The following is a 26,465-nucleotide window of genomic DNA, read 5'->3' as shown; positions in this document are numbered from 1 at the left end:
GTATTTACTTTCAGGCCTTCTTGGATAAAAACGGGGTCCAACCAATCCAAACACCATCAACTCTGCTGGATGCTTGTTCCGAAACGTTAATTCGATTAGTGAGAACATTCTACTAACAGCTCAAACAGAAACTTAGTTAATTCGATGTTATCCGGATACTTTCATCTTAATGGATTGTATCAACCTTGGCGTTCTCACAGATCGCTTCCGACCCCTTCCAGGTTTTCTTGGTACTGTTGGGAGTCCAACTGATCCCTTGAGTCCCCTAGGTTGAGTGACTTAAGCGGTAAGGTAGTATTAGTGAGTCTCACAATTTTCTGACGCATACTGTGAATCCAAACAAAATTCAGGAATTTTGTATGGAACCGCAAGACCTTTCATTTGAATCTAAGTTTGTCAAAACCGGGTAAGAGATCTCCTGGAAAAGTTGGTGCACTTTTTTTTTATTTAAAAGATATTTTTTATTCAGGCCTATTTGCGTACAAGCTTTACGTGGCCGTGAGATTTTTTAAATATTTTTTTTTTTTGAGTTGGATCTCGTTGTCACCCTTTTTCTAGGGGGATGAAGGATTTGCCCCGATCCGATAGGAAAACGGGTCCCAGCCAGCCCGGCCGGGACTTAAAAGTGGTTGAGTACATCAGGAAAAACCCATCGGCGTCGACGCGGGATTTGGCCAAGTAGTTCAACACCAGCATCGGGATGATTCAACGGATCAAAGTTCGGAACTCCCTGAAAACGTACAAGAAACAGAAGGTGCCGAAAAAGTCCCTGGTACAGCAAGTTCAGGCCAAAATAAGAGCGCGAAAACTGTATAACCAGATTCTACAGAATAAAGACGGATGCATCCTGATCGACGACGAAACCTACGCCAAGGAAGACTCTCGAGCGCTGCCCGGACCGCAATATTATACGAAATCGGTGTACCAGGACCTGGACGACGCTGACACCACGGTGGCGATGGAAAAGTTTGGGCAGAAGGTGTTGGTCTAGCAAGCAATTTGTACCTGTGGTTTGCGGTCGTCGATTTTATTCACGAAGGGCACAATTAACGCCAAGGTGTACAAGGAAGAATGTTTGAAGAAGAGAATGCTGTCACTGTACAGAAAGCATAAGGCTCCTCCTCTCTTCTGGTCGGATTTGGCTTCAGCCCACTACGCCAACTCTGTTCTACAGTGGTTGTCAAAAACTAATGTACAATTCGTGGAAAAGGACATCAACCCACCGAACTGCCCGGATCTTCGGCCAATTGAAAGGTACTGGGCAATTGTTAAGCGGTACTTTCGGAAGGAAGGTACAGTGTCCCAAAACATGCAGGAGTTAAAAAAAACTGGACAGCTGCCACCAGGAAAGTCACAACAGTAACTGTGCAGAACTTAATGAAGTTCAAGTCCAAGGTGCGAGCGTTTCACAGAAACTAGGATTTTCTTCAATATAATCAGTGAAATTCATAAAAATGTAATTTTTCTACAATATATCGAAAACTGATGTCAAAATATGTTTTTTTTCGCTTTTTTATTCAATAATCAATGTTGCTAACTACTTTGCGATACACTCCTTATAGGAGATAATGATGGATTCGTTGAAGGGGATGCTTCATTGTTGTTGGTGGCTGTCACAGGTGTACTGGGGTTGCTTGCGATTGGTGTGAAGGAAGCACCGTTGTCCTTTGGTGTAGTTGTCTCCTTGTCCAGTTTATCACATGGTTTACCGTAGTGAACAGCTTTCTGGCAATATTGACATGTGGCCATCTGATTGTCATAGGTGACAAGTGATTTGCACGGAATTCTTGTGTCCTGACCGAAAGTCACATAAGAATGTATAGGCCTCTTCAAGCGCATGCGTAACAAACGTACGCCATTTAGAATACCGGGGAAAAAGTTCTTTCACTTTTCTTTTTCTATAGAGAGAATCTCTTCGTATTGGGACATAGTTTTGCGAATATAAGGATCGATGACGCTTGAGGTAAGATCATTCACACGCACTTCTATAGCACTATCTTCCATATATACTGGTGTGTTGTACGTAATGTTTTCGTGTTCCACATAGTGCATATTGTTATTGTCTTTGGCGAATTGAATTGCATCAAACTCTTTATGAAACTGGAAGTAAATAACATTATTTGTCTTATTGCATTGAAGTAAATGCACACGTTTAATGTCAAGATGTATTTGCTTCTTAAGTAAACCTTCAAGTTCTCGTATCGAAGGTCGAAGTCAACAACAATTGTATTCTTTCGTGTCGGCGGTAGCTTTTGTTCGTTTGGTTCACTCATTTCGAGGTCATTCTATTGTTCACTACATAATACTGTACTTGGTTTCTTCCGTCCCGAACGTAAGCGGTTTTTTTTTATCGACTGACTTGGATGAGATGTGAAAGCGAATTGTAGTTGGTGCACTTAGTTTCATATATTTTGCACATATTGCACCATAATTCCGGAACCGAAAGTCAGACCCAAACAAAATTCGAATTTTGTATACACATATATACAAACATACGCACGCAGACATTTTGCATACTCGACGAACTGAGTCGAATGGTATATGATGGCCGGCCCTCCAGACCTCGATTCAAAAGTTGATTTTCACAGTGATTGGATAACCTTCCTATATGTGAAAGGCAAAAACACGGACACTAGGAAAACATGAAATTTTCAAAAAATTCCAATTCAAAAACAAAAATAAAACATGCATCGTAAATTGGAAAAAAAATAAAACCATGAAACCGTTAAAAAGTTATACAATTGACTTTTTCAAACACAAAACTTTAACTCCACAATATTCGCATGTTTTCCCTAAAGCTATAGGCATTTACTGACAATATATCCAATCGGTTGAGTGGTTCAAAAATTATGGTTTAAAAAAAATGTATTTTGTACAGACTCGTTCAATGAGGCTTTCAAAAGTGATTGGCACAAATAAGCTTAATAAATTATAAAAACCTATACACGAGTCATCGAGGAATTCATCTAATCTCTGTCTATATTATAAATTGCTCGAATTTGATAGATTGTTTTCGATAAATGATGCATGCCAGTATGTGTGAGATCTTGTTCAGATGCTGCCTATAGATAGACAAATGTTATCAAAACAAAGCTCTGAATTGGAATAGTCATTTTAAATGTTTGCTTAATATCCAGTTTGTGTGCTACATTGTGTTAAATGAAATCCACTATTCATGCAATGGCTATCCACTTCACGGTCATAATCATCGTTGTGTTGGGACTAAGCTCGGTCGGAGCTCAACTACCTAATTCACCCTGCCCGCGAATATTCTCCTACCGAAAGGATCCTGTAAGCAAACAAATATATGGGCACTTAGAAATAAGGAATCTAAAAGCTGAACAATTAGTGAAACTCAATGTTGATTTGGCAGTAGGAATTCGGCCGCTGTGGGTAACATTTTAGGCATGAACTAAAAAATTCAGTTAGCATTCAGCTTTTTATTTTCAGAACAATGTTGGCTCCATCACATTGGTTAAGTCCCGTGCCGATTCGTTCCACGATATAATACGAGGTCTTCCAGCTCAGTATCGGATTGAGTTCCCGATGCAAAATCCATTACCACTCATACTGTCAATTGTTCTTAACGATCAGCGAATCTGCACTGGCCAAGCTGGTGTGGGTCGGTATATCAGGGCACTTTGTTGGAAGCATACGTGGTATACTCAACTGTTATCACAAAACCTGAACAGAACTGATCACCATTCAGTGCATTCTATACACCAACCTCAGTTGGATCTGGACAGGATGGCTGTTCTCCGACCGAATAACGAGCCCCATACTCCGTTGGATAAATCTACCGAAACCGTTTCACCTCAAAAATCCCGAAACGACTTGTAGGACTTGCATGTAATCCTCGCATCTTGAAACTACAATAACGTCTATTGTGCTTTGCAGCGCCTGTGGTAAATCGTCAACCGCCATTTTGAACCGGCTGTCTATCAATGGACAATTGGCAAACAAAGGCCAATTCCCATGGATCGTGCCACTGTTTGATCGTATGCAACCTCAAAATCCGAAATACATTTGTGGTAGCACGATTATCAGCAAGAAATATCTCGTCACGGCAGCTCACTGTGTTTATGGAATTGATGATTTTATGCCACCAGAACGGATCCTGGCCGTACCGGGAATGTACAATACAGACAACTTTCTGGAGGAGAATGCCGAGTTTGCCTACGTCGAGAAGGTTCAACCGCACCCGGAGTACGTGTATGACGATGATGTGAATGACGCGGATCTGGCCACATTGCGTTTGAAAACTCCGCTGGAATATACCAACTTTATTATACCGATATGTTTGTGGCGTGGTGATAACGACCTACTGAAAATCGTAGGCCAGGATGGTATCGTTGCCGGATGGGGATACACGGAGCTGGGTCCGTCATCGGTCCCAACGTATGTCCGCTCTACCGTTGTCGACCGACAGCAGTGTAATGACAATTGGTCCCGAATGTACACCAATACAGCGAGAATTTTCTGCGGTGATGGACACAATTCTGTTCCCTGCAATGGAGATTCTGGCAGTGGATTGGTGATGAGACGAGGAAACCAGTACTATTTACGAGGTGTCGTATCTAGGGGTAAAGTCGAGAAAGTTACGCTTAAATGTGATGCTACAAAGTATGCAATTTATACGGACATTGCGCCATTCCGGTTTTGGCTAAAAAGCGTGATGAGTTGAAGAGTCATCTTCAATGAAAGAATAATTAATCTTCGTGCATATGACGATCAATCGTTTTGTTATTTGACAAGTTGTACAATGTATGTAGACCAATACAGTGTATTTTCAGAGTAAAAACTGTCGTTTTCTTCTAATCATATGTTGAATAATGCGACAAAATTTGTTTTGTTTTGTGTTTGTCAGCCAAACACAAAGGACAATCAGAACTCTTTGCACCTTTGTCATGAGTAAATTTTCCTACTTACTCCTAATTAATTTTATGGTTTTGTGAATAAACAAAATTGATTTCCATTATTCTTATTTTCCACCGCTCACTACACATTTTTGCATCTTTCGAATAATTTGCGACATTTCCAGTAGAATAAGCTACTTTTGGTGTTGTATTAATTCCGCAAATTTCCGTAAGAAGCGAAGCTTTGGTTAACGTGCAAAGATATTGGAAGCTGGATCGGGCCAGGTTTGTTGAGTAAACTGTAAACGTTGGAGACTTGCCAACGAGTCGCGAACGCCAAGGTCAAGTTGAATGACCAGCACTACTCTCGCACAAACAGGATGTGGACGACAATGAATTCAGTTTGAATAGCTGAATTGGTGGGTGGGTAATGTTAAATACACAACCGGACTGACGTGTTCGCGATTACTTGATGTCAACTAATTGACTAATGAGAGATGCTTAGGAAATAATACTGGGAATTAATACCATTCCATTTCAAACTGGAAATTTCAACGGCATGATGAACGCCATTGCCAGCCGGCCCTGGTTTCCATAGTTCACAGGGATAGACAAATAATAAGGAACAGTTCAACACATTTCCCGAAAGGACGAAGAAACATCATTTTCTTCCATAAGTGTCATGGAGTTGGAGATTTGAGTGAGTATGAGATCTAGGATTCACTCTCAGCAAGCGATAAGACTATAGGATAAGCAGAAATTAAGCAAAATAGGCGGTATTCACCAAAAAGTGAAAAAAAAGGAAATAAAAATTCGAATGATCTCACCTACTAACGGGTGGCAACTAAAGTTTTGGAATTTCTTTCGCAAGCTGTAAAAAAAAGATAAACATACTTGAAGATGATCTGATTGATTGAAATTAAACATACATTGTCCATTGTGGAAAAAAATTAGTGAACATTTGAAAACGGTCCGTAATCGGATGTTCGTCAAAGCCGCAACATTTTCGCTTTTAAAATGTTGTACCGTATACCTTTTGCCGAGATTTCTTTGCAGTTTGTAGAACTGTACAACGCGCTCGCGAAATACTTCTTGTTTTGACGGCATTTTGAGCAAAACTGAGCAAGCAATAACAAAACAGAAAATACTAGCAGAAAGAGGAGAGAGAGAGAGAGCTAACGCATTCACACTCTTATTTTTCTCTGAGCTCGTTTGTTACTAAGCATACAGGCCTCGAAAAAATTCCAAAATTTAGTTGCCACCCGTTACGCCATTCCTGTCAAAATCGGGAACCTTTCGGTAAGTACTATGGATAGTGAAATAGAAATGTCTCCAACTTTCGTGCATACTTTTAAGCATCGGCAAGATAAAAAGTCGTTCAAGGTGAAGAAATTACCGAACCGTAATGATAAAAAGAATGGCCAAATAAATGGAACTTTTTTTATATACTACCAGCGTAGTCTTGGTTTGGCATGCAATGTGCAGCTGTGGTCGAGCAAGCCAAAGCATCATTTCTACCGGAATGGTAAACAAGGAAATATACCGTGAGGAATGCCTAAAAAGCGATAGTTACCATTCCTAAGCAGCCACGACGCTCCCTCACTACTCTGGGATGATTTAGCATCTTGTCACTATGTCGAAGATGTTTTCGAAGCGAATGAAGTCCTTCGTCGTGCTTCATCAGCATAGTATAGCTTCTGAGTACGTATTCTGATCAAGAGACTCAGCTTCAACGCATTAATCGATCGCTAGGAAAGCTTTTGGTTTGTAGCAGGCAGAGATGTCCATCTCCTCTGTGTGACGAAGAGCAAGCAAAATCTATCCCCTCACACTGACAACTTCAACGAGAGCTCTTCTCTTTCACATATATACACCACTGTTGTATAAAGTGTGCACGCATCATGAGTGCGTTTGTTTATTTCCTTTTACCTCCTCCACTGAATCGCACCAAAGTGCTACAGCATTAGCTAATAAATTCTCTGAGGGGGATGCAGATACTTTCACGGCGTGTACATGTCTGTGTGAGCACTCTGGTGTATGGTTTGCGTAGAAGAATCGTGGGCACGCAAAATCAGCAAAATAAAACAATTTATCGTTAAATTTTCGGTTTTCATTGCAAATTTTTCATAGCAAGGCCAGATCTACTCTCTATTAATTGAAGTTCGCAGAAGTGTACGCTCACCATCACGCGCCAGTGATCACTTGGGTGTATTTAGGCGAGAGCACGTGAGAGCGATTCGTGCGAAGAGAATGTTATTCTCTCGCACCAGCTTCTTTCAACACAAGCACGCATTAAAAGTATGTCTGTCTGGACACTGATAAGAAGTGCGCTTTCCTCTTTGTGTGGAGTGGAGCAAATGTATCCGCAGTGTATTATTGAAACCTACGCCCTGGTGTATCACTCTAGTGAAATGCCATCTCTGGTAGCAGGCTAGTAACATTATTAAACATAAGAGCAAATTCAGCAGCTGCATGATTCATATGAGTGGTCTATAATGTAAATGAAACTGAAACAAACGTATTCCCAGCAACCCGTTTTAGTTTTATTTATTCGACCAGTTCTACTGTCAAATTTAAAACTGGTATACACTGCCGTTCTATTTTTTCTATATTTGAAACACAGATAAAATGCTGCTGAGGCTGCCAGTTTATTTTGTTATAATTTATAGATTTAAATCTTAAAACGGCTATCTATCAAAAACGCCGGTAAAAGCCGCACCGAGATATAGGCACAAAAGCAATCTGCAGTAACATTCCCGATCAACAGTTCCAGAACTGTATACATTTGTGATTTTGCTAAGGACCTTTGATATGAGCGGAGGTAAGATATTATTTTTAGCACTTATTAACTATACACTAAAACCTCAATTTACGCGAATTTAATTTACGCCACTTTTTTACGCGTTTTATTTTAAATAAGGCGAATTTTTAAATAAATTAAGCGATGATCGCATAAAAAAAAGGTTTTTGAATAATGAAGGAAATCTCAATTTATATACATATACAAAAAATCTAACATGCTTCAGGGAATTGAATATTGTGAAATGTACATTAATAAATTGTTCAGTTTCAAAGAATCTAAATAAGATCGCGGGAATCCAAGAATTATCTGGAAAGCAAATATTGTATATAATCACTTTTATATGACTATTAAGTGCGGTATGTACTCGTTGTACTATTCACAGAAAATTGACATAATGTGATAAGATCTGTAGAAAAACTTTCACATCCAAAACCTTGTCGGAAATGGCCTTAATGTCTACCAATGTAACCGATGATCCATCCAAAAACTACCTGAAGTTCAGGCCTTAAGGTCTGAGCCCAGCGTGTTTTACAATGATTGAGAAGGCTATTTTCACGTTTAAAATCTGATTTCTTAGAAACGGTGACGAATATCAAAAAACCCAACTGAAAATCTCTTAGAAATTTAGTTCAGATTATTCTGTGGAAATTCCAGGATGTGTCATTGACTTTAGCGGTCGGGAAAGTCTTTTTTCTGAAGGAAGAATTACATAGCTGAAAACACCGTCTTTCAACTTGTTCATTGAATATCTCGCCTTGAAAAACATGGATCAAAAAACTATCCTGATAATGTCTAGATAATTTAATTTAGATGCGATTTGTGCATGAAAACATATATGTTGTCGCGATGAAAATGAAGTGAATGTTATTTTTGTGAAGGTAAGTCGATTTCTATAGACGCGCCATTTTTTCTGCTCCAGTTTCTTAGTAACGTAACGAAACATGAGAGAGAAATAAAATCGGCTCAGCTGCCAAACAAGTGGTAGCTTTATTGGATGCAGACACATTTTATGCAAACTTGTAACCGAAAATATCAAAACTGACAATGACTCTCGATGGGCCGGGTGATCAGAAAAGTTTCGATATTTTCGGTTACAAGTTTGCATAAAATGTGTATGCATCCGATAAAGCTACCACTTGTTTGGCAGCCTTACTGAGCCGATTTTATTTCTCTCTCATGTTTCGTTACGTTACCAAGAAACTGGAGCAGAAAAAATGGCGCGTCTATAGAAATCGACTTACCTTCACAAAAATAACATTCACTTCATTTTTATCGCGACAACCTATATGTTTCCTGCACTAATTGCATCTAAATTATATTATCTAGATTTTGGCAGGATAGATTTTTGATCTATGCTTTTGAAGGCGAGATATTCAATGAACAAGTTGAAAGACGGCGTTTTCAGCTATACAATTCTTCCTTCAGAAAAAAAGACTTTCCCGACCGCTAATGTCAATGAATCATTCTGAAATTTTCACAGAATAATCTGAACTAATTTTCTAAGAGATTGTCAGTTGGGTTTTTTGATATTCGTTTTTTTATTTCGTTTCTGAGAAAATCAGATATGAAGCGTGAAAATAGCTCTTTAAAACACACTGACCTCAGCCTTTAAGATCTACTAGTGTAACAAAGTGCATTAACGAATCGTTCTCGGTCCATATTCGTGATGCCACATGCGATCAATAGGACAATTGTGATTGCTCTAGGCCATCCTAAAACTACCTGGAGTTGTAGCTCTACGACTATGAGCAGCATTGAAAAATTATACATAAACTGCTGAATGTTCGTGTAGATCTAAAGACCTGTTTTCACTGAAATTTTTCGACGACTGGGAACCTATCTGGAACTGCTATAAATAGACAAGTAAAAACAAGTGTAGCTCTAAAAGTATGAACCACAAACAAAAAAGACGTTTTAGTTCTTGCTGTGACACAGTGTTGTCCCTAAGGACAATACTCCAAGTAGTTCTTGGACATTGGAACATCTCTTAAGTATTTCCATAGTCTCAGAACATACTCAGAGGGTCCTTAAGCGCTAAAGCATTGGACGTAGTAGGACTGTTCATGTTAGTTAGCATCCAAGCTAGTACAAACTTTCTCAAAAGTGCTGTGTAAAGCATACAAGTGTAAATCCGTTAAAAATCATTGTATGGAAGCTCGAGCCCAAGAGCCCATAAGCGACTGCTGGGCTGCTCGTAGCGCCTCTATAGGCGAATTGCTATTTGGTGATCTCTTTACCAAACAACCGTTAAATTTCTTACACACATTGAAATCTCTGCTTGTATGTCTGTTCTCTGTGGTTTTATTTAATCTACGCGAAATTTAATTTATACACCCCCGGCTCTGCGCGTAAATTGAGGTTCAAGTGTAATTCATTGTTTCCTTAGAGCTTGCAGTTTCTTATATGGAGTTTGTAGAGCTACTTATTGCAAAACAAAAAAAGAAAGATTTGATTCTGCAATTTTAAACATGCTCTTCGCGGATGAAAAATCCCAATGTTTGAACACAACTTTAAAAATTTTAAAAATATCTCCTCCACCATTTTTATAAAAGTGCTCGAAAGTATTTTCTTTAAAATGCAAGAAACGGATTTTTTTTTCGTTTGCCTCAATCTTAGACGTAGCAGTTTAAAAATAAACTGTTTTTGAACAATTTATGGTCACAACTTCGGTTCAGAAAGCACCAGTCACCAAAAAATTGATTTTATCAAATCAAGATGTGAAAAATAAAAAATATAGAGCAAAACATTTCTGCTCTCTTAAAATAGCTGTCACACTGTACTTTAATGGTGGCTTCAGCAAAGCTGTTTGATATAATTTTTTCTACAATTTTGCCGAAGAATGCAGTCCTCTTTCTCAACATACCCGGAAAATAATTTTTGCATCACCCTAATAATAAGAGCCACCCTAATACTACCCGCATCAAAATATGGCTTATCTTTAATTGATCATTTGTTCTGAAGACATAATAGCTCTAAAGTATAAGGCTAAGCCACAAATGTTTTTGTTCCCTCTAAATTGTGGATCCGGACCACACTTTAGGGGCGTCACGCACCCAGTTTTCACCAGACGGAACTTTTATGTCACATTACAATTACTCTGGAGTATTTAGATATATTTTATTTATGATTTTGGTCAATCACAGAGATGTGTCTATTAATTCCCTAGCACATCGTTGTAGTTTTAATTTTAACAAATCATAAATGTAACTTCACGCGGTTAAAAATACAAAAAAATATTATTCATTTAAAAATTAATACTCAATCGGCGCCAGTTTAATGATGCGTTTGGAATTGTAAACAGTAATTATAATGCTCGTGATGCTGTTCTTTGAGATACTATTCGATGAGATTACAAAGCCTATAAAAAGGAATGCGTTATTTATTCAGTGCACAAACGTGGCTTCTGAGGTTGTAGCGTCGTTATCTGTGAATTAACAATTCCACTATAATTGGTATTTAAACTACTTTCTTATACTAGAACTTCCTATGCTAGCATATTTCATTGTACCAAAATTGAAAAATAAAATTACGTTACTTCACTAAGTGAACGATTTCAAGGTCTACATCACAAACTAAGCCTAAATTAAGTATAGTTCTAACAATGATCACCCCGGCGATACATAAAACAAAAGAATAAAATGATCTACTGCTAAAATATTCTCTCGAAATTTATTATGAGAAAATATCGAATAAAGATGAAGATCCGATCGCCGAGAGTGAAAGAAAAACAATCTTTTTCCAGTTCTCATCTCGTTCGGAACGATCAGTGTGCGTGTAGATCTGCTAGCGTGAAGATCAGGTTCGGTGTTGTCCGGATTCTCGCGGAGTATTTCTGGTGTTCGGATTCATTCACATGCATGCAGCTAGAAGCTAGACGCTGCCTGTATATCAGAACAATCAAAATAGTAATGCAACACGACGATTCAAATCAAATCCCATTAGTAATTAACGAGTAAATAGCTGTAACACGATACGTGAGTAGGTCTATGTTCGTGTCTACTGGCAGTGACTGTGGATGAGTGTGTGAATTAATAAAATAAACAAAACAAGTTCTATAGCATTACAAGCATCGATTACAATACTGGATTACGTTCTGGCAGTTCTGCTCCTCACGTGTATAATGAAAATGTGACATCAGTATCGTTATCAGTTTAATCGAGTGACACATTAGGAAATCACATCGGTTTACTCAGAATGGCATCAAGCAGCTCCTTCGGTGTGGCAAGTCGTCCTTTGACTCTAGTGGCCTTTGTGATTCTTCAATTGATTTACGTTCGAGCACAGTACCTGCAATCACCGTGTCCCGATGTATTTACATATCAGGTGGATCCCAGTACCAATCAGGTCTTCGGCTATATCGAGATTAACAACATCCAAATAGGACAATCGGCCAAGCTCAACGTAGATCTGTCCATAGCGACACGCCTAGCACCAGTAAGTTACAGACGAAGACATGGAAATCCTTAACCACTCATTTGTCTCTCTCTCTCTCTCCCTCTTGATGAGTTCGCTATGAATGAACGTCAAAATATATAAATATCAATAGTCCCGTATCGCCGCGCATTGACATGCCTATCGCAATATTTACATCAGAATCCCCCGGTTTTGTAGCGTGATTCTGTCTGATGCTACCGACGGATGGTGTTTTACCATCGCGCCTGCTAATAAACCGGCACTATTTACTGTGACATCAACGCGATACCAGAACCGGTTTTACCACTTGAAACGCCAGCGAACTTGTCCCGAAAAGCACGGAAAAGCGCCGTTCGCCGTTGTCATCAGTAGCAATTTTAGCAAAATGCGATATGGGCGAGTCGAAGGTCAACTAGATAGAAACAGTTTAACACATATTCCGCTCGAAATTCATATCAAACTCAATGCCCGACTGAACGGGATTATTTATAATTTGAAACAACCGCACTATGAGAGAGTCATCGTTTTGCTAGATCAGATCATGCATGTATTTATTGAGTGAATATAAATTGCAGTCTTGTAGTTGAACAATCGGTTAATTAATGCCGGACATTTAATTCATTTTATCAGAGATCAAGATACTATGTAAAAAAATTTCATGAAGCCGTTCAAATATTGTGAAGTTGTCGATAAAAACTATAGTCAAATTTCTCTTTAAGTTTTTTAACAAATTCATTTCGCTTTTATCTGTATTCTTCTCAGTCCGTAAAACTGGTTTAAAAACATTCCAACTAAAAAATTTTAAGATAGAGAGAGACCCGACGCGGGATCTTCGTTCCTCAAGAATTTTATTGCAATATTATGATAATGTCTATTATCATAATTCGAGTTTCCAATTTTGCAGATTTTTCTCATGTCAGTAGGTATTTATTCAAGCAACACATTTTCAATATTTTTTAGATTCGAATACGTGAGGTTTTCTGAGCATTGATTAATAATTGATTAGACCACAGTAGTTGGTAAACATGACCACATCTGAACTAATGTCTGAGCCTCCGCAGACTTTAGAATTGAAAATGATTACACAGAAACACAAAAGTCAAAAGACAGTCTTGATTTCTTATTGGTTTTCATCATTAATGTATTGCTGAGTTACTAGTAAGCTTTCATAAGGATTTTTTTTTCAAAATCTGAGAACCCACTCTAGGTATTATATATCAGAAACTGCCATCTTCTTCCATCTTTTTGCAATCAATAAATTCCTGGCCTGGAGTCGAACCAATTTCCGATTCTCCTGGCTGAACGTATTTCAACAAGAGTGTTGTATGTTGATCGAATCAAGCGATGTTCGGATACATGTTATGCACATATTTTTTTTTTACCATAGCCATAAAGGTAAAGGGCATTTTGTCGTGAATACGACTTACTTTACTATGGGGTGCCTTTTCAAAATTTACCCTCTGAGAGAGTGATAAGTTTTTGATCGTGAATATCTCTTGTTGTACCTAACGAATCAACATAATTTTTGCCATCGGACATATGATCACAATTTTATGATAAATTTTTCAGTTGTGTTACATAATCTCAAATAATCCAAAAATGAAATAATTGACATTAAAATTGTATATGCTACTACAAACAAAATCACGTAAATGTACAGTTTGTCGTTTGCAAAGCTAGTTTCACTTCCGACAAGAGCGATTACGTCACAGCTGCCAGTTTTTTGCATTGATGAAAAAACAACGAAAAGAGGACAATGGTGGGGAGCATCACACAAAATCAGCCGTTCTAATGGCTCTAAACGTTTTCTAAAGAACTATTAGGATTTAGGTAAAAAACCTCAGTTTAGTGCAAATCTAGAACTGTTTGATTAGATTTGTGCACTTTTCGCTGTGTGAAATCCACAGTAATCGAGATCAAGTAAAGCCTTTGTTTTTGCGAAAAATGTGAAAAAGGGGAATGCTTGCACAATTTTTACAATTGATCAACCAATTGATATTCGGAAGTGTTAAGGAACATGTCAGTTGTTTTCGTATTCACGACATCCAGTCATGTCTCTGACATTACCCACCCGCCTTTTTTGTTTCACGAATTACCACAAATTAGCTCAAGTGAAACGTTCCCCTCGGTTCAATGCATAGGGCACTGGTCTTACAAGCCATCGGTTGCGAAGTCTATTGAAAAAACTATTCTTAGCTATTCTCAATTGCGCTCATTTTGGTCACATATGTATTCAGATTAATTCGGTTCACAAAAGCATGCTTTGGCGTTTATGTCACATATTCGATAACATTTCGCAGACCAAGCGTATCAGCAGTAATACCAAAGATTACAATGTCCCTTAGTAATCGTGAACCAGTAGGTTCAGTAATAGTGTAATTCTATTGACCCTTCGTTAATAGGCGTCGACAAGCTCGGGTAAAATGTCATGGAAACAATACAAGTTAGAAAGAAAACAAACATATGTATACATTCATCACAAAATGATAGACTCTAATGCTTCGTTGGGATAAGACAAAAACAAATTAAATCAATTCTGAGCCAAACAATATTAAGTAATTTTTACTTTCTTATTTTTACTGGATATGCGGCAAAATTGCTCATACTGTACCTTTATATTTTTTCAAACATATACAAAAATTGTCATAGTTACGACGCATGTAGCGATCAGACGCTTGTTGTCTTGTTTCAAATCATGATTAGACTCAAACTGACAACGAACCAAGTTGATCGAGGGGTCAAATTCAAATGATACTCGAGAGATTGCAGACCAATTTATATTTGGTAATACATTACAATACAGACCAGAGTTTATCTTTGGTAATACATTTGAACGAGATCATAGGAAACTAGCTGAAACAATTATAGGGATAATTTGTAATTTTGTCAATTACGTCACTTGTACAATTATTATCTTCGAAATCGACGCTCAGCTCAATTTTAATCTCGAACGGGCCTAAAATTATTAATATCGGGTAATCCATATACAAGAAAATAGAACAGTAATGAGTTTTGACATTTATGTCAATTATGTCATTATATTTCCGGCATTAGATCTTCGAACTTGATCAATAACTCAATATTAGCTATCAAATAAGCCTATGTTTGTTGGAATCGGTTCAGCCAACCTCAAGAAAATTTAATGATAATAACACAAATCGATTTGTCCGTTATGTCACTTATACCATTGCATAGCCGGAATTGTTACTGACAGCCATTTGATCTTCGAACTAGACCAATGATCCAAAAGTAGCTTTCAAACGAACCTAAATTGGCTAAAATCGGTTCAGCCTTCCCTGAGGGAATCGAGCGATAAAAAAAGCGTTTTGTTGATTACGTCATTTATACTACTATATCTCCGGAACCAGAAGTCACAGCCATTTGAACCTCGAACTTGATCAATAACACAACAATAGCTTTCAAACGAGCCTAAGTTAACTAAATTCAGTTCAGCCATCTTCGAGAAAATCGAGCACGAAAAAAATCGTTCAAAGGTGCAAACACATACACACAGACATTTGCCGATCTTGTCGAGCTTTGTCGAATGGTATACAACACTGTGGATCTCCGAGGCACCGTTTGAAAGTCGGATTTTCCTGAAATTCTATAACCTAAATCTATAGAGAATGGCAAAAGATACGAAGACAAAAGTTCCGAAATTACTAAGGTTTTTTTATGTGAATTTGCATTTTGAACGTCTCTATAGAAAGATGATAGAATTACTGGAAAAACTGACTTTCAAACGTAGCCTCGGAGGCCCATAGTGTTATATACCATTCGACTCAGCTCAATTAAAAAAAAAAACTTTGCTCATTTGAATGCTATTATTAAGCCATTGATCAAATTCTAAGATCAAATGACCTATGATTCGGGCAATATAATGGTTTAAGTGACGTAACCGTCAAAACGCAAAGTTTTTTTACCGCTCAATTTTCTCAGAGATCAGGCTTAGCCGAATTCAACAAGTTTGGGCTCGTTTGAAAGCTTCTGTTGAATTTTGGATCAAATTCGAAAATCAAACGGTTGTCACTTCTGGTTCTGATAGTATAAGTTACGATGTATTAGTATAATTTACGTAGCCGACTAACCGCACGTTTTTCATCGGTTGAATTTTCGCGAAGATGTCCCAACGAATTTCGATAAACATACGCCTATTTGAAAGCTAATTAAGTCAATCAAATTTGTAACGGTTGCGGCAAACATTTCCGATTCGAAAGGTGAAGTTTTATATGTGAAGTAACCGACAAATTCCAGTGGTTTTTTCAATGCAACAAAATTTCTCGGAGATGAAAGAATTGATTTTGGAAGACTCTTTTGAAAGCTACTCTTAGGTTATTTGATAAACTCACAGTACTAATGACCGAGAATAGAATCTTACTCTCTAGAATGTTTTCATTAGACTATTTAAATGTCAAGAGAAAGGTGGATACGTGGATTTCCGAAGTAACGCCGTTTTTTACGCATAGAAAACACTTCTGTTTCCAAAGACTTTACGCTACTTTACAAAATAACCAAGGCTTCTCAAAAGTAAACTGCACTTAATAGGTTTTCGATTCGAGTTTAACATGCGATCACTAGATTAGATCGTGAATCATTCGAACTGAGCGTCTTAGGAGCAACCTGACTGTCGGAACATAAATGAATGCGTTACGACAGATCCTCTGGTGCAGTGCCGATTGTAAACCACTAATAGAAAATATTTTTGCTTGGACCACACTATAGTGTTCACCTAATGAATGATACTGCTCTAGTCTCTCTTCACGACAGTAGACACCAGCCCGTCCTTCCCACAGAGAAACGACCGTGCAACAAACTCTTCTGTGTTTATCATGTAGTCGTTCCTAATAACAACAAGCGAGTAACTTAAAACATACTGAAGATAGTGCTCCCTGTTACAGGAATTAAAGGCAATAGCAAACTAATATCATATTAATAGTTCATTTTAATATCCTTGCTAATTCAGTTAAATTTGTTGTACTATTTAAAGGGCAAAATAATGATTCAATTCTATATTAACTTAAAATTTCTAAAATTATTAATTATCAATACTTACGCTTGGATTGTTGAAAAGCCCCAGCATTAAACAGATGAAATTTGACTTTTGACATTTGAAATGTGTTTATTCAAGTATAGAAAAATGGTTTATAATAAATAAAACTGATACGGTTCAATTCAACAATAATCTTTGTTGCATCATTATTAAGATCATAGATCAAATGAACCAAACTTTTTCTTACCGTAGAGGAAATGTAGAATTGAATCAACATAGAAATTGCCTATAAAATCAACTCAACTTTTGTTGATATGCCATAAACAGTTGGGGCAACTATTATTTTTGTTCGGCTAGAGGAAAATTTTGTTTTACATCAAATAGAAATCACTGTTAATGTTGAAGAGAAAAATTGATTTGAAAAAATCATATTCTATCTTGAATTTAACATAAATCAAATTTAAAAATCTACATACTGTTAAAATTATAATTTTGTTATTTCAAACAAGCGTGTAAAAAAGATAAAGTCGCAGCATGCATGTGTCATGTTCCTTGAATAGAGATACATTGAAAAGAATCTTCCCCAAAATCTTTCCGTTTCATTGATTTGCACAAGTTTTCAAATGCAATGAAACTCAGTGCAACATTATACTGATTGTATTGGTTGACTTGCTGGTGAATTTACTTTATGGCTAACAATACGAAACGTAATGATGATGACACTGAAGCGTTGTTAAGAAACAATAAGGCATATTTTATGAAATAGTAATAATTAAATTGTATCAAATCGAAAGCCTTATTCTCCAACTTTCTCTGCTTTTACTGTGGAACTTTTTTAGTAAATGAGCACAAATACCCAAAATAGGTTCAAATGAACCTTAAAGACTAATCAGAGAAATATTCTCCTAGATAAAAAATTTTTTATTTGGGATTCGTACTACCACCTTAAGTTGGGGGGGGGTTCAAAACGATGAAAAAATCTAGAATGAAAATTTTCTAGACCCCAACGTTTCTGTTTGATTTTTTTTTTAATTTTTGGTGGTTGTTCAAAGTGAAAACTACGATTTTTCACGAAAAAATCCGCCATTTGTAGCTGTAAAACCTCCCCAAAGTAACAAACAACGAAAAGTAAAACGTTGGGGTCTGGTTTTTTATATGTAGAAAGTTTGTGCAAAATTTGAAAAAAATTGGTGCAGTAGTTTTTGAATGATGGTGGACACGGACTTTCAAACCCTGCTTTCGAGGAAAGCGCGTTTAAAGGTTTTTGTCTATAAAAATCAATGGAAACAATTAATTACTCCAGGGAGCCCGTAGGACCTAACACTTTCAAAAAATCATATTTTTTCTTTTATAATTTATTATAGTGAAACATTTCAAGAATGTTTTCTTCCACAAGTCAATCTTGCTTCTTCGCAGTATGAGATAAGCAAAGATAAAGGCCCATAACATGCTGAGATTTGTTCCGATAGGCTTGAAACTTTCACAGAATATTCTTAAAATGTTTTACTATAACAAAATATAAAGCAAATAATAAATGATTTTTCAAAACTGTTAGATCCTACCCACCCCTTAAGGAAAATTAAGATGTTTATTACAACAGAAGCTTTATAGAATCATGTGAAACTTGTTCGAAGACACCAAAGCTCTTAAAAATCAGTGAAAACCAGTACACTGTGAGACGGTTTGAAATATTTGAAGATTTGTACGCTTCACCCTGTTGTTCCGGAACCAGAAGTAGGATCCGAACAAAAGACACTAGCAGTCTGAGATACCGTAAGACCTTTCGTTTGAGCTGAGGTGAGTAAAAATCGACCGTCTCTAAAAAAATGAAGAGTTTTTGACCATTATCTCCGATTCTTCTGAAACCGAAAGTTCGAAACCGTTCGTTTGGCCAACCCCTAACATAAACTGCAAATCGAAACAGCTATGAACATAATTTATTGGAAATTTTCTGTTTTTTGCATTACCGCTTTAAATGACAGGTTGCAATTTCATAAACGCTACACCCTGTAATTCCGGGACCGGAAGCCAAATCCGGACAAAATTCTGCAGCAACTAATGAAGCTGTAATACCTTCCATTTGAATCTAAAGTTTTGAAAATCGATCCAGTTGTTTCTGTGAAATTAGTTTGATTTCCGATTTGTTGTAACGATCAATTTTTGGGACTTCCGGAACCATGAACGACGATCCGGCATACTCAAAATCAATGTATTTGGTGATCAACTAACCAAACCTGCAAAATTCGATGAGGTTCAATGGGATCGTAAAACAGTTCATTTGAACCTAAGCTTGTGAAAATTGAAGAAATCTTTTTTTTGCACATTTTACCCGAACCCAATTCCGGATGCGGAGATAATTCAATAACAGGCTATGGGACAGTAAGCAGTCATTTAAATCTAAGTTTAAGAAAATCGGTTGAGTGTTGTCCGAGAAAATTGACTCCACTTTTTTCATTTTGTTACACATTTCACTCCGTCACTCCCGAACCGGGAGTCCAATCTGGATAAAGTTCAGTAGCAGACAGTTGGACCACGAGATTTTTTATTTGAATCAAAGGTTGTAGAAATCGGTCCCGCCATTTCTGAGAAAACCGAATGTATGTTTTTGTTACATATACACATGCATAAATACATACATACATACACATATACATACGAAAAATAAAAGTATTGAATTACAAAACATTTGAGGCAGGCCCGTAACAGCGTTTCGGGATGGGCCCTCAGATAAAAAACTACAAGGATCAGCCCCATGGGGTTGTTCGAGCCGTATATGTGGAACAAGGCAACCAAAATTTCCAATGATTGACATTTTCAATTAATCCTCACACTTTTGAATCCGCAAATGCACAAGAGTCTGCTTAGATTGATCCTTATCAACACCGAACACGCGAACCCAGAATATAGACTCTATTTATCGTGATTTGTATTTGTTTCGTAGCCGACGAAATTACATCAATAGCCCAAATGTATACAATTGAATGTTTGTACATTCTTGCGATACGGATATCGATATTTAAGCTTCTCTTCACCAAGCTTGTGTTCAAGTTTTGTATGCAAGCAGTTATTTTTATAGCGTTTCTCTACCATTACCACCATTTTGCGATTTCGCTTGAAGCGATAAAATATTTCTCATTATCAATCGATGTCATCTTATATAAATTAGAAATTAATCTTATGCACTCAAAATTTACCCTGGGGTAGTTGTCATTTTCTCAGGCGAAACGACATAACATGAAATTTCATTCGATCTTCCATGACACAAGATCAAAGCATACCAGTTAAAGCTTCAAATCGTTTTATGGCACTTTTTGTCTTGCTGTCTAGCACCAACCTACCCCTAGCATGCTACTCGTAAGACTGAAACGTTAGCTATAATTTTGCTTATATTTATAGATTCGCGTGCTTCCAACAGCTTCGCTTTAGCATCGATTGACCAATCAGAGCGCTGCTTTCCCTTTGATATATCGCTTACTCCTTCAAAACCGTCGACTATGGCAGGGAAATCCGGTATGCCGGAGATTTTTTGCAGACCAAATAGGACACTGCTAGCTATTCATCAACATTTCACTGATATAGAATTTAAAATACATGGCTATGTACATTCAAATCAATACGTAGAAATATTTCGAATCAAATGGTGACATAATATTAATAATTGATACAAAATTGACTGAGCTGTAATTGTTCAAAACCTGACCACATTTCTACATGTATTTTTCTTGAGTTTCTAGTTTGCACCTCTATATAGAAAACAAAAATGTGTTCCACATTAAAAATAATGTTACTGAAGATTGCCTGATTTTTGGTGCGCCTATTACTGTCGTTTTTAACAGACACCTGACGTTTTTAACAGACACAGACAATTCACAAGACTTGTGATGATGTGATAGATTTTGAGAACTTGTTGCGACGGAAAACATCTAAATTTGTAGGTCATATTAGTTGATCGCCATACAAACTTACTGTGGCTATACTGGTTTCGGTTTCAGGTTCCGGAAGTAACGGTCTAAATTCCAAAACGAAGCTCGCATCTATTTCTCAGAGATGACTTGAGGTTTGGGAACAGATAATAACAGAAAACTGGCATCATGATCCTTTTGACCCATTAAGCCTCCCTTCCAGGCACTCGTACCGCTTCGGAGTACGACTTTATTGCATTGTCGGGTAATCATTATGTTCTTTGGCGTATAATAATGAATCCAACCAAACATGTATTCGAAGTGCGCTTGCATTCGTGTTTTTAGTCCTAAATATAAGTATGTGCGGAATCCAGCGGCAGGATATCTTTCTCATTTGCAGAATCTTGCCCAACTATGGTCAGATAGCATACTTTCTCTTTCCGGCCAATTTTGCGTATTATTGCCCCGGTTTTAACCTCCATTTTATTTGGCGTTGACACTGTTCGCTTCATATCGAACATTTTGTTTTATTTTTGTTCCTGATTTCGGGAGGGGCCAGGGCCCCTCAGGCCCCCTCTCTGGGTACGTGGCTGATTTGGGGAAATTTGTAAATATTACCTACTATAGTTAGAGCTCGTTTTCACATAGTATATTTTCAATAAAAAAATTTCTTCTTTTTCTTTTTCCTGTGTTCAATCTTTTTCAATTTTTGGGAAAACGCAAAAGTAGAAAAAAAATAAATGTATTAATTCTATTCTATCATAATTTTACCGTATTCATTCTTTAACAACGCTATTTTTTCCAGAACAATGTCGGATCAATCGTCCTAGTCAAATCCCGAGAGGCCACCTTCAATGACATCGTAGCCGGTTTACCAGCCCAGTATCGCGTCAACTTCCCCTTGCAGAACATCCTACCGACGGTGCTGTCGATCGCACTCAATGGACAAAGCATCTGCACGGGTTCTCGTGCTCAGGGTCGTGTCATAACGACCATCAATTTGGAGCACACCCTCTACACTCAGATTCAATCGCACGGTTTGGGTAACGGAAACGGTTTCCAGTACCAGCAGCCGTCTGTTGTCAACCGTCCAGTGCTTCAACAACGGCCACAAGTGCAGTACCAACCCCAGCAGCGTCCGCAGATACAGTTTCAACCACAAACTGAACCGGAACCAGTATGGAACATGGAGCTGCAAACTCGTCCGACATTGATTCAACGTCGGCCCACCACTTTGCGGCCAGTAGTGCAACCGGATTCTTCGATGGTTCTGTATCCGAATGCAGACCGAAACACAGTTGCGCCTCCGATTTCACAGTCATCCGATTAGTATGTATATTTAAAAATCTCTGAAAATCAACAGATTACTAAGAACTCTTTCTTTTTCCTACAGCGTTTGCGGCAAAACATCGAGTTCCTTGAATCGACTGTCCATAAACGGTGAACTGGTGAGCAAAGGTCAATTCCCATGGATCGTTCCGCTCTTCGATCGCACCCAGCCTCGTAGTCCGAAGTACTTCTGTGGAAGTACTATAATTACGAAAAAATATCTCATCACAGCAGCCCACTGCGTTTATGCACTGAACGAGGTTCGACCTGCAGATCAGATCCTGGCTGTGCCGGGAATGTACAACATTGACAATTTCTTCGATGAAAATGCGAAAATTGCCTACATCGAAGAGGTGATTCCCCATGACGATTATGTCGACGACGATGACGACCTGAAGGATGCGGATGTGGCAGTTCTGCGGCTGAAAAAAGAACTCGTTTTCACCGATTACATTATTCCGATCTGTCCCTGGCAGACCGATAACGACCTGTCGAAAATCATTGGCCAAGAGGGGGTGATAGCTGGGTGGGGCCTAACCGAGTCGGGAAGTACTTCTGTTCCAACGTATGTCAAAACTACGGTTGTAACTCGACAGCAGTGCATTTCGAATCTTTCGCGAACGTATCCAAGCAATTGGCGAATATTTTGCGGCGATGGTCGAGGATCGGCACCATGCAAGGGAGATTCCGGCAGTGCTATGATCATGAAAAGAGGTAACCAGTTCTACCTACGTGGCATTGTTTCCGTTGGTCAGTTTGACAACAACTCCGGAAAATGTAACGTAACGGTTTATACGGTTTACACCGACATCGCACCGTTCCGATTTTGGCTGAAAAGCGTAACCAGCTAGTGAAACGTTCGGTGCGCACTGCACGGGAGATTTCAGACAAAGACTACATGTATTTTCTAGAGCGACTCGTGGAATGAAAGGAAACCAATAGCTCAATGTACATAGTTGTGTCATTCGACTGTTATTTTTTAACTTTTTTTATTAGATATATATTTAGATACATGTAACTTCTTTTGCAAAATATAACCGCCTAAGGAAGTATTTAAACCATATTTGTAAGGCAACTTTCAGTTCTTCGAAAAAGAGCGTATTTCCTGAATAAAAATCTACAAAAGACCCCTGTCGTTATTTGCCATTTTTCTAACCGTGTGAGTCGCTTCTACGCTTGCAACTCAATACTTTACATCATTCACACGTCAGCTCGTCAATTTTCTCTCGATTTACTTCCGAAAAAAGTCCTCCTGCAGTATCTGAGATTAGTTTCTAACAGGTAACTCAAACAGAGAGAGTAACGATTGTTTACTTTTTGTTTAGAAGGCCTGTGATTATTGAAAGAGTGGAGGGAGGAGGAAGGTATTTGATGTTTAAGTAAAAATATGACAACATGAATTTGTCAAGATGAATGACCAGCACTGCTCTCGCACAAACAGGATGTGAAAATCAGTTAGATGCGGAACGTCAATGAATTCAGTTTGAATAACTGAATTGGTGGGTGGGTGGTGTTAGATACACAACCGGACTGACGTGACGTGATTACTTGATGTCAACTGTAACGCTTTGTTATATTACGTTGCGTTGTGATGATAGACTTGGGGGATTGCACACAGGGGATACCTAATCACCATGATCACAAGTTCTCAGAAATCACCAATTTTGCACAAAAAAGATCGGTAATAACAAAGAAATTTCTAGTTAAACAGAATATAGGTTTCCAAAAATAAGTCTTAGGTTCTCAGTTAGCACCTTCATTGGATACAAATAAAGAAGAAACTAATTCTTTCGGTACGTATTGAGGCTAGTGAAATAAAAATATCTCCAACTTTCGTGCATACTTTCAAGCACTGGGAAGACATAAAGTCGTTCAAGGTGAAACCTATACCAAACCGTAATGATAAACAGAATGTGGTGGACAAAACCCGAGCTCGCATGTTGTATCCCGAGTATTCGACGAAGTTTTCCGACGTGACAATGGACAATGAAACTGTCTTTTTATACTGCCATGCAACGGAACGGCGCAGTCTTGGTTTGGCAGGCAATATGCAGCTGTGGTCGAGCAAGCCAAAGCTCATCACTAGCGGAACGGTAAACAAGGAAATATAGTAACCATTCCTACCATTCTGCTTCCTGCCTACAACAAAAAGAGCGAATTATACACAGCTAGAAAGAAAGCTGTAAAATTCCATTGAATCTGCTGTAATTTGAAAATCACACGGCTAGAAAATCAATTAAATAAAAAACAAAAACTATTGGTGATGAGTGGGTTTTAAACCAAAAATCATATGATCACAAAGAGCGTCCGTATATCCATTGAGCCATAAAAGCGTATATCTGCTGATCAGGTAAACGGCGTATATAAATTCATACTGTCGTATTAGTAAGCCGTGTGAAAGCGGTATGTGAAAGGTATGCTAAACATATAAATCTCAATTTGTCATGACGGAAAATACACTTGATATACAGAAAAGTGAGTTTTATCTATTTTAAAGTTTACGCTGTATGGAAAATTGTAGGAAACAAACATATTATTCAAATGTGACAAGATTTTTGGAAGTTTAAGGAGAATGAAGACTAATACAGATTTCTATCATCATTGTTTAAATTAGGATTGAGATTTGGTTACATTTAATTTTCAGATATTTTTACTGTGTAGGTTGGATCTAAAAGCAATCAACATGGAATTAATTGTTGCGTTTGCAAGTAGAGTATGAATAACAACACTAGATGAAAGAGAAGACGTTTCTTCTGTCAGCGAGTATCGAATTATTAAGAATTCAAAAGTAATCAATATTATATGAAAAACGTGATTAATCCACCTAGCAGTGAGATGATACCTTTTTTCATCAATACGCATGTGTTTTTGCATGGATATTCTTAGGTGTTTTAGTTCTCATGACATTATTTTAATTATCGTCGTTTTAAACCGCAAATTGAGACTTTAATCACTCATTACTCTGTAATGTCGAAACTGCAAAACATATCGAATTTCAATCTTAGCGTGCGACAATCGATTGAACATTCCATGAGATGTCGAAGTAAGTTCCACTTTAGAGTTTTTCGTCATTATTTATGGTACTTCCAGATCCGGTATTAAGGAATTAGCATAGCCCAAAATGATTCGAATGGCCATACATTATTACGCCAAACAATTTACATGAAATTTATAAACTCCTCATCTGTAATTCCAGAATCGGATAAAATTCACCAATTTTGTATGGGCCCTTAAGTCCTGTAATATTTGTTTTGAAGTTTTTGAAGTTCGATTTGGTCTTTTTTGAGAAAATGATTGAGCTTTGAGAAACGACTGGATACTGGAACCGGAATTCTAAAATCGGTGTAGCCGAAATCAGTTAAATTCACCTGAGCAGTGTGTAGACATCTTTGAGAAATTGCAGTGCAAATTAAAATTTGGGGGTACATTCCGAATCCAAAAACGAATACCGCTCAAACTGAAATAAATTTATTTGGTAATCGACAATCAAAATCTGCAAACCCGATAAACCTGATTAATTTATGTGAAATGGACATTTTTATACTAATCACCCTGCATTTTCTAAACCAGAAGTCGGATCTGACTAAAAAGTAAGAGGTTTTATAGGATTTTAAGACCTCTCATTTGAATCATAGATGATTCTTAGATTTCATTTGAATCTTAGATCGGTTCAGCTATCTACGAGAAAAATTAATTGCATTATTTCAATTTCGTTTCACATATCATCCTGTGGTTCCGCAATCAGAAGTAGGATCCAAACGTAATTCAGGAACCTTGTTTGGGAGTATACGACTTTTCATATGAATCTGAGTTTGTAGAAAACGGTTTAACCATCTCCGAGAAAATTGAGTGAAATTATTTGTCACACACGCATTCGCTGATCTCGACGAACTGAGTCGTATGGTATATGGAAGTCATGTTCTTCCAGCATTTATTGCTGTAAATAGTTTAAATCAATATAATTATGGAATTACTTCCAACTCGATAATGCTGGTATCATCTGGTTTACATATGCCATATTCGAAAGATTATGTTGCCAAAAATGAACCGTGCTAAAATTGGTCCGAGGCAAATTGTCATAAAAAAGGATGCTATACACAGTCTTTTTGGTACTTAGAAACAATTATATGTAACAGTATAAAAAATCGTGTTTCATGTTGCTCCCAAGCATT

At 37.6% G+C, this 26,465-nt stretch overlaps 2 protein-coding genes across 2 annotated transcripts; both read left to right on the top strand.

The window, feature by feature from the left end:
• The first annotated feature begins 3,108 nt into the window (after positions 1-3,108).
• On the top strand, positions 3,109-4,685 carry LOC131432045 (serine protease gd-like). Its single transcript, XM_058598085.1, has 3 exons — positions 3,109-3,393; positions 3,451-3,836; positions 3,898-4,685. Exons 1-3 carry the CDS (start codon positions 3,160-3,162, stop codon positions 4,682-4,684), a joined length of 1,407 nt encoding a protein of 468 aa, XP_058454068.1. The 5' UTR covers positions 3,109-3,159; the 3' UTR covers position 4,685.
• A 6,730-nt stretch (positions 4,686-11,415) lies between these two features.
• Positions 11,416-23,356, top strand: LOC131430132 (serine protease gd-like). The gene is made up of 3 exons (XM_058594852.1): positions 11,416-12,093; positions 21,770-22,293; positions 22,358-23,356. Exons 1-3 carry the CDS (start codon positions 11,854-11,856, stop codon positions 23,142-23,144), a joined length of 1,551 nt encoding a protein of 516 aa, XP_058450835.1. The 5' UTR covers positions 11,416-11,853; the 3' UTR covers positions 23,145-23,356.
• Positions 23,357-26,465: the final 3,109 nt, after the last annotated feature.

This window comes from Malaya genurostris, chromosome 2, assembly GCF_030247185.1.
Source record: "Malaya genurostris strain Urasoe2022 chromosome 2, Malgen_1.1, whole genome shotgun sequence".
Taxonomy (NCBI): domain Eukaryota; kingdom Metazoa; phylum Arthropoda; class Insecta; order Diptera; family Culicidae; genus Malaya; species Malaya genurostris.
This window is presented reverse-complemented; position numbering and strand designations above follow the sequence as displayed.

Bases quoted from the DNA above. Each gene is read 5' to 3' on its own strand.
- LOC131432045 (XM_058598085.1), top strand. From the start codon at position 3,160: ATGAAATCCACTATTCATGCAATGGCTATCCACTTCACGGTCATAATC. The intron at 3,394-3,450 runs GTAACATTTTAG...TTTTATTTTCAG, and splicing joins TAGGAATTCGGCCGCTGTGG to AACAATGTTGGCTCCATCAC. The intron at 3,837-3,897 runs GTAGGACTTGCA...TGTGCTTTGCAG, and splicing joins CAAAAATCCCGAAACGACTT to CGCCTGTGGTAAATCGTCAA.
- LOC131430132 (XM_058594852.1), top strand. From the start codon at position 11,854: ATGGCATCAAGCAGCTCCTTCGGTGTGGCAAGTCGTCCTTTGACTCTA. The intron at 12,094-21,769 runs GTAAGTTACAGA...TATTTTTTCCAG, and splicing joins TAGCGACACGCCTAGCACCA to AACAATGTCGGATCAATCGT. The intron at 22,294-22,357 runs GTATGTATATTT...TTTTTCCTACAG, and splicing joins ATTTCACAGTCATCCGATTA to CGTTTGCGGCAAAACATCGA.